Source organism: Anomalospiza imberbis, chromosome 13 (assembly GCF_031753505.1).
Source record: "Anomalospiza imberbis isolate Cuckoo-Finch-1a 21T00152 chromosome 13, ASM3175350v1, whole genome shotgun sequence".
In the NCBI taxonomy this organism is placed as follows: Eukaryota; Metazoa; Chordata; class Aves; order Passeriformes; family Viduidae; genus Anomalospiza; species Anomalospiza imberbis.
Window position 1 is genome coordinate 2,685,199 of NC_089693.1, and position 8,837 is coordinate 2,694,035.

The following is an 8,837-nucleotide window of genomic DNA, read 5'->3' on the forward strand; positions in this document are numbered from 1 at the left end:
TGCAGCCTGAAACCCAACACACACTCCCACATAACAGAGAGCATCAGCTGGAGGAATGTGGGAAGGCTGGGACTCAGCTCCTCCCTTGGCCTTAGCCTTTGGACCACCAACCTTGAGGAACAGGCTGAAGTAGACCTGGCTCCTAAACATCGTCAGGTTTGTGGCTAATGGCAAAGCATCTCCCATTAAGGTCACTTGGTTTCCAATCGCAGATAAATCCAGTGACCTATCCCTCCTGTTTTTGAAGGAAACCACTGCTTCCCAGAAGCTATCACGACGCTAGCAGAAAGGATAAACAAAAGGAGAGATATTCTTGTCTGGCCTCAACCAGCAAATTATTGGAGGATTTTGCAAACAACTTTATAAAAAGGCTCAAGTACTTCTCTGATGAGTCACTTATACTTTTTATTTATTTGTAAAGTATTCAGAAAACAGGAATAAAGAGGTTTCCTAGGAAGCAGGGGGAGCAGTAAGGTTGTGGAACATGAAACAGATGCATCTAATTGTGAGTCACCAGCATCCTAGGAAATATCACTCCCTCTACTAACATTTATTTGAAATCCATTATTAAATCATCCCTATCCCACACCAGAGCCCTTCTGGTGCCCAAATATTTTGCAGTTCTGCCAGTGATTTCGTCCCAGTGATGTTAAACTGAGCCATGGTGGACACTGGGTCTGTGAACACCTCTGTTGCTTTCCCTCTCTCCTCTGAGAGGAGGACAGCTGTTTTATTTTGCTAAGATCCTGTTCCAATGGCCAGGGTAGCTGTACTCAACCTCATCAGTGGTACTGGGGATCGAATCACTGTGTCTGTGCTCCAGAGTCAACCCTGACAAGCTATTCCACACCTCATCAGTGAATGCCCCATTTTTGTTTTGTCTGTTCTGCAAAAATAATCAGATTTTCATTACTTACTGAGTTAAATCCCTGCAGAGCCAGGTGAAAGCAAAGTTTCCAAAGAGACATTTTGGCTAACAGCTGCCTGGGGAACACCAATTCCATTTAAAACTTCTCTACCATGCCAAAAATAGCATGCCAAAGACTTTCTCCATAAAAAAATAAATTAATCAATCTTACCTTCTTTTGCTCCATAAAATGACTTGGGTAAACTTATGCATATTCAGAGCTAGGACATTAGCTGTTAAACAACAGAGAACGGTCTAATCTTTTATAACCTCTCACACAGAAAGCAAAAGAAGCCTTATAGCAAACTCTGCACAGATCAAAAGATTAAGTTACAAGTACATGGGATCCTGGCTGAAATATGGTTTAGACATTATTCACTATTAAACAACTAACTGAAGGCATTCTGTACCAGATTTTCACCATCCAGCTGTCCTTGGTTTTCACCCAAAAGGGATGCAGCGAGCTCCATCTACAGGGATTCTGGGCACATGCCACCTCGAACTTCCTAAAAACACAGGCAAACTCTTCCTGTTGCTTCATGCTTTAGTGAGAGCCAGATTATTGTCTGCCAGCAATAGGCCTCACACTGGACGTGACCTAAAACTGAGGATGAAAGATACACAAAGGAGTTAAAAGAGTTTTCCTCATGTCACTGCTAGGAAGAAGCTATTGATTTAACAGTTTGGTTATCTAAAAGTTTTTAACTTGGACTCTTCTGCCTGAACTTTTGACACTGTATTCTTTCTGTGGGAGTCATGCCTCGCTGTTCATTTTGTTCAGGTTATAATGAACAAGAGCTAATTTTCCAGTGCCTAGGGACCTGGAACATCTAAAAAGTTGGATCCTGAAACACTGAAATTATTGAGTCCCAGTTAACTAAAACACTTAAGTCCAAAACTCTTTATCATTAGTGCTTAAAATTATCTCCAAATTGTGGTGGTGGGGTTTTGCCATACGGTGAGGTAGCAAGCCCCAGAAAACTCTCCAAACCACCCACTATCCCCACAAACCCACAGAAAACTCACTGACCCACCCAACCTCCTACTGGCATAAAGCAGTTACTAACATTTCCAGATTGATCTGAAATAAAAACAAAGCGACTCCACAACTTGCACTTGCAAAAGGTAGCAGGGAGCAAAACACAAAAATACATAATTTTCTTGTAAGAAAACTTGCCAGGTTTAGAATTTCTGCAGCAAAACTGCACTGAGTCTGCGGTCAGGAACAACAGGAATTCTCTACAGGAGCCTGACTTCCACCTTGCTGTTGTTTCCAGTTTTTGACTCTGATTCATAGCCTTGGATTTCTTGGAGGACCATGTGTTTTGGAAAACCTGTCAGAGGCAATTAATTGATGGACTAACAGCAGTAGAAGAAAAATACTGCAGCAGCTGCTCTAACAGATGCTTCTTCAGAAACATTTTAATCATTGTGATATGACACATTTTTCTAGATTTTTTGCTTTTACTTCAGTAGAACTCAGAAAAAGCAGGAAAAAGTTAGCAAATATTAGAACAGCTTGTAAGATATGGCCAGTCTTTGCTCTGCTGTTATGCTCAGTGATACATTACCTTTTCTAAGACAATAAAGTGTAAGAATCACAAGTTTTGGAATTCTTGACATGAAATACTCCTTGTATATGCAACTAAGCAAAGACACATTGAGGAACATCTTGGATTAGATTAAAAACTCCTCATCAAGTAAAAACCTTTCCCACCAGAAAGTGAAATAGTAGAACACAAATTTCCTGGATGGAGGGCACAAAAATTTTAAATGGGATGTATCCCAAGACATGAAAACAGAAAGGGGAAGAAAGAAAATCATGATGGACAGGAAGATTATTTTATGTTCCTAGCTAAGTTATTCTCCTCAATGCAGGGATACAAAGAGAATTTTAGGATCCACAAGAATATCAAACTAGACAGTCTAAGTCTCAGTGAGCATTAAAAAAGCTCATTGGATTTTAGTATTTCCAGATTAAAGTAATTGTCCAAAACTTATGCCTGAAGAAAATTATACCAAAGTCCTCAAAAAAAAAAACTGAAAATATTGTATAAAAATAAATTTATTTCTCAACAGTGGAAACAGATTTATTCAATATCTAGAGCACTCATGGAGATTCTCTTCCTTAACAGATAAAGACAAGAAGTATCTTCAGGAACCCACCATGAAAACATGTGGATGACAATCAGATCAAACACTATAGGAAGAAATCCCCTCGTTAAGTTTAATGTTATAGATGGGCTTTGAAATATTTTATATTAACTTACAGACATTAAAAAAACATTTATGGTTTTATATCCTGTGCCAATATTCCCCTCTCTTTCAGAGTCTTTTTTGCCATGCTAAATTTGAGTGTTTGAAATCTGCATTCCGGATGAACTGCTCTTGGATTCTGCTGGAACCAAGAGTGCATATATCCGTTGTAGAAGTCAACTGCTGTAAGCTTCTTCTTTAAAACGACTGTTTTGATTCCAACCCAGCCTTCCTAAATATAAAAACAAAAAACAAAAAAAAAGGCAGTAAGCTCCTTCCATGTTTAAAGCTATCTTTAGCTCCCACAGGTGGGCTTACAGAATACATTTTAATCAATGTCATCAGGCTTACAAGTCAAATTCTTGCTTGCAAATGTGCAAAGCCTGTTAATGGAAATTAAAACTTTAAGGTATCAAATAAAACATCCGGTGCTGAACTAAACTAGTACAGAAACTAATAATGGACAATTAAGACAAATGTTATGCACCACACAAATACTAAAAACCTCATCTTTAGTGCAGTGAATATAAAACAAATAGGGAAAGCCTACCTTGCAGCGAGCTACCAATGTTTGGGACATTTTATGGAACAGCACTGAACCAGGAACAACTTCACAGTCATTTTGTATTTGATCTAAAAGCAAAGAAGGATCATCCTGCATTTTTATGCCAAAAAGTACACAAAAGGTTTGAACCACTTCTGTTCCTTTGAAGCATGATAACCATCTTGAGTCACTATTTTGCTGAAAAGTATTTTATTGTATTCTGTGTTTTATTATAACCAAATGAACAGAAACAATCAGAACAGTCATTCTCTGGCACTACTCCATATCTGATCCACGAACGTTCACTAAGCCCTGATCAGTCACACAGCTTGGCCCACGTGGCACTCAGATTCTTAAAGAAAATAGTTTAAAAATATTAATAATTTAAGAGTAAATACCAGAAAAACCAGGGATATTATCCACTTCCACAAAATCCAGGAGTTTAATGGTAGTACCCTTCCAGAGTGTCTGCAAAGGAAACTGGAAACAGAAACAGATTACACATTCAGAATATTTTCACATTTCCAGGCTATTTTTTCCTCAGGCAAAATACCTGTGATAATAAGATGAAGTGAAAATTTAGCTGTATGTCTAGATAGGAGATTTTCCTTATCAGACTTAGTTTTCCTGACCCTTCCTCAACTCAAACCATTAGTCTATGCAGAAATGAGTTAAACAATTAGCTACCACAGGTCCTCACTGTGGCCGTCTGCACTGTTTACTGCCATGCAGAGATGTCACTGTAGCATTCCAAACCTCCTCAAATACATCTGGGAAAATCTCAGAGCTAAGGAAACAACATAAAATTTTTGAGCTGATTTCACACTTGGGATCAAGTCCATGAAAATTATCCTGCACATTAATTCCACCTCTAATGACAAACTACCACGATTTTAGAACACATGCAAGGTTACAGAGGCTAAAATAACTAAAATTGAGGTATAGTGATTAGTTAAAATACCTGCACCAAACTCAGCCATGCTATAGGACAGAAAAGGGTTCCAAAAAATCCAGTCTCACCATACTGCCTATTGCACGATGCAGTTGAATTATTTGTGCAGCTGTTTGCTCTTCCCATTTTATACAACTCTTCGCTACAGAGATTTTAGGAGCTGTGGGGAAAAGAGAAATTAGAAGACTTTTTATTTTGCTTTACATCTTTTAGCAAACAGCTGTACTACTTTATCCTATTTTAAACCCCAGTTTTTCCTGACCAATAGTGGGTCTACCATCCACCCAAAGTACCTCAGACAAAAACTGGAGAAAAGATTTTGTAAACACCTCGAATTTGGTTAATTTTTTATTCTCAGTTGTTCTCTTTATTTACCCATTGCACTGCAAACTTGTATCATGCTTTTAAGTACAGTTCTAACCCTTCTGTCTGCTTTACAACAATGAAGAATAACAAACTCAGATCTTGTGGCATCAATAGTGATTTTGATATTGTACAAGTAACTGGAAAAAAAAATAATGCAGTAAGTCTGAAGAATTCTGAAGCATTTTTCTGCTGTATGACTTTATTAAGCCAGAGAAGGTAGTGAAGAGAGCATATTGAGAAACGAATCTCAAAAAATCACAATGCAGCATGGCAGGAAACTTTAATTTTCCTGCTGATAAAGGAAAAAATGAACAAGTCACACTGAAAACAATGTGTACCTACCAAACGTTACTCCTTCTTTTGGCTGCTCTTTTTTATTTTTTAAACTTTCAGGTAAGTTCTTCAAAACTGCTAACAGCTGCAAAATTAAATTTTGAACAGAGTATTAGTCAAGATAAGTTTAAGCAATAATAAACAAAATAAAACTTAATTTTTGAACAGTGAAACTGTCCTGTGAGCTTTTAGAAAATTGGCGCAGTATATCCAGAAAATGAATGTGCTCTTGACACAGAGACAGTAAAGACATCGTTCCCACTGAATCACAATTATAAAACTCAAGTTTTTGTTTTTTTTTTTATGGATGATCACTTCTCTGATATTAATCCCAGAACAGGACAAAAGCTGACCATTAAAATAAAAAAGCAGACATTCATTTAAAAGAAAGAGCCTGCACTGTTTCCACAGACAGCATTTGGGCTCTTCACTGAATAGAAACACAACAGCAACACACAGGATTGACACTGACGCCTGATCACAGACCACTGAGCTCTCCTCTCAGCAAGGCAAAGTGCTCACAAACACCAAGTTTCACATCATCCTCCTCCTAAGCTTTAAGCCAGCTCAGAACAAGATTAGTAAGAATTCTGTTTGCACATGTTAAAAGCAAAGTACCAGTCAGAAGTGACACAGCTGGCAGGACCTTACCATGTTTGCACCCATCTTTGCCAACATCCCTTCCAGCTCCTGTGCCGTACAGCGGGGAGGAACAGCAACCTCTTCTTGCTTAATAATTGGACCTACATCAAACCTGCAAGGTAGAAAACAAACCTTACTGCAGAAGCTGAAGCTTAATTAGCAGTTCAAAAGTCTGTATTCAATACATTATCTCAGTTACTAATTATCCTTTTTTATCCCCTCTAAAACTATTTTTCATATGTCATCACATTATCAAATGTTTGGTTCACAAGACAACACATGGAAAAGAATACCGATCTTGGCAGCAAGATTCTCCTCAGCAAGCTGAGACTGATATGAACACACAGTTTACAGTTCAGAACATGAGATCTAAGAAGAAACAACTTGAAATACTTAAGATGAAATTTGCTTCACACTTTCCTGAGATCTATTATTAGACAAGCATCTAAGAAAGAAAACTAGAATAATGTATTTTCACAAGCCTTTTAAGCCAGAGCTTGGGCTGAAACTAAAACATATAATCTTCCTCATGCCTACACAGGCAATTTCTTGTCTTCTGCCCACTTGCAGGACGTTACAGGTGACTCTGAAGTCTGAAAACCAGATCTTTTCTGTCCTGTCATACCAAGCCTATTGATAAAGCTGTGTGACTGCTCTCTGTCTGTTCCCTGTGATAATGCTAAGAATTAGAAAACAGGGCTGGAGTGCAAATTGCACACTTATTAAAATACTGTAATTGTGGCAAATCTCATATAGTTGGATGAACATTTTTAAGTGTTTCAAACTTTAGTCACATACATTAAAAAAATGTGGTTATGTAGAATGAGTTAAATCATTATTTCAGCAGTGATTATTTAAAGTCCTGAGGGGCAAGAGCAACAGTGAGTCATCTGCAAAGCACACCAAACCTACTTTTTTGGTCTTATTTCCATAATTGTCACCCCAGTCACCTTATCACCATGAAGCACTGTGTGGACTATGGGTGCAGGACCACGCCATCGTGGGAGACAGCTGGGATGGACATTCAGCACACCACTGGAATGAAATATTCACAAGTTAGAATAGGAATGGTACCTGAAACATACCTAAATGGAGTGCAACATAGATTACAGTGAAACTACTATCTGCTCATACGTTCTCATGTGTTACTGGCTTAAATACGCACCTGAAGGAAAATTCACACCATATAAACTTCAATTTCTCAGCGAACACAGAAAGGATGTGAGGAATAAAGGCAAACATTCTGCTGAATATTTGCATAAATTTACACCCATGTGTCAAAGAACACAGAATTTCACAATGACAGCAATAGGGCTCAGGCTAAGCATATGAACCCAGGGAAGCTGACCTCACCTACTGCAAGTCACAGATGCTGCCTCAAAATGAGAGTGCAGCTTTGCTGTCGAAGCAGTGACAGATGTCCTGTCCCCGCACTTACTATGGGAACTGCAGAATGAGCTCCTCGCTTAGGAGACGTCCAAAAGATGCCACCACACCCACATCAAACTGCCCCGCGGGTCCCGTGTGTGGCCACTCGTGCACAGGCAGCTGGAGCTCCCTGGCACAGCTCCTCACGGGCAGGTCCCCGGGCAGGTGGGAGGGCAGGGTCACCACCTCCAGCCGGGACACGAGCGAGTCCTCGCTGGGCTCCCTGGGGTGAACAAGGTGTTGAAGGTGTCGTGCAGGTGGACTGAGGCGAGGGCTGGGTCACCTCCACCCCTCGCTCTGCCCCTGTGCCAATCCCCAGAGTCTCTGTGATCGTGGCCCGCGTCCCACGCTCAGGCTCCTTCCCCCTCCCTTCTCTGCCATCCTCCCTGCCCAACCCACGGTCCCTCCAGCGCGACTCCACCTCATCCCTCCATAACCTCTGAGCCTCATCACCAGCCCTCATCTGTCATCTCTCGGTGCCCACCCCTCTGTCACCCTCTGCAGCCCCTGCCGTGTCCCCTCAGGCTCTGCGCCCCTCAGCGTCCATCTCCCCCCTCAGCGTCCATCTTCCCCCTCAGGGTCCATCTCCCCCCTCAGCGTCCATCTCCCCCCTCAGGGTCCATCTCCCCCCTCAGCGTCCATCTCCCCCCTCAGCGTCCACCTCCCCCCTCAGGGTCCATCTCCCCCCTCAGGGTCCATCTCCCCCCTCAGCGTCCATCTCCCCCCTCAGAGTCCATCTCCCCCCTCAGCGTCCATCTTCCCCCTCAGGGTCCATCTCCCCCCTCAGGGTCCATCTCCCCCCTCAGAGTCCATCTCCCCCCTCAGCGTCCACCTCCCCCCTCAGCGTCCACCTCCCCCCTCAACGTCCATCTCCCCCCTCAGCGTCCATCTCCCCCCTCAGCGTCCATCTTCCCCCTCAGCGTCCATCTCCCCCCTCAGGGTCCATCTCCCCCCTCAGGCTCCTCCCTCACGTCCGCGTCTCCCGCGTCCCCTCTGCCCCTCTCTCCCGACCCTGTCTCCCCTCAGACCCCTCTCCCCCGTGCCCGGGCGGTACCCGGCGGCCCGCAGGGCTCGCAGGGCGGTCACGGCGAAGCGGTCGGTGCCGAAGAACAGGACGCGCCATGGCGGCCCCGCCGCCCTCACGCCCTGGCGGCAGGCGCGCAGCACCCGGGCCCGCATCGCGGGGCTCCCGCCGCGCGCGGCGATGACGCACGGGGCCCGCCCCGCGGCGGGGCCGCCCTCAGGGCTGCGGCGGCGCCGCCACGGTCGGGGAATCGTAGCGTTATCGGCGAACCCGAGTTGGAAGGGAGCCGAAAGGATCATCGAGTCCAGCCTCTTACTGGGGTGTCCTGCCCTGCGCAGCACACCCCAATAATTCCACCTTGTGCCTGAGAGCGTTGTCCCAACGC

At 43.1% G+C, this 8,837-nt stretch overlaps 1 protein-coding gene across 1 annotated transcript; it reads right to left on the reverse strand.

Moving 5' to 3' along the window:
• Window positions 1-2,958: 2,958 nt before the first annotated feature.
• MTFMT (mitochondrial methionyl-tRNA formyltransferase) lies at window positions 2,959-8,639 on the reverse strand. The gene is made up of 9 exons (XM_068203569.1): window positions 8,483-8,639; window positions 7,439-7,651; window positions 6,913-7,035; window positions 6,010-6,112; window positions 5,368-5,443; window positions 4,728-4,819; window positions 4,106-4,187; window positions 3,714-3,796; window positions 2,959-3,395 (listed from the first exon to the last, which is right to left on the reverse strand). Exons 1-9 carry the CDS (start codon window positions 8,605-8,607, stop codon window positions 3,195-3,197), a joined length of 1,098 nt encoding a protein of 365 aa, XP_068059670.1. The 5' UTR covers window positions 8,608-8,639; the 3' UTR covers window positions 2,959-3,194.
• Window positions 8,640-8,837: the final 198 nt, after the last annotated feature.

Excerpts from the sequence above, each read along its gene's own strand:
- MTFMT (XM_068203569.1), bottom strand. The coding sequence starts at position 8,607 with ATGCGGGCCCGGGTGCTGCGCGCCTGCCGCCAGGGCGTGAGGGCGGCG. Across the intron at positions 7,652-8,482 it reads CGAGCCCTGCGGGCCGCCGG|GGAGCCCAGCGAGGACTCGC; the intron begins GTACCGCCCGGG and ends TGTTCACCCCAG. Across the intron at positions 5,444-6,009 it reads CAAAGATGGGTGCAAACATG|CTGTTAGCAGTTTTGAAGAA; the intron begins GTAAGGTCCTGC and ends TTAATTTTGCAG.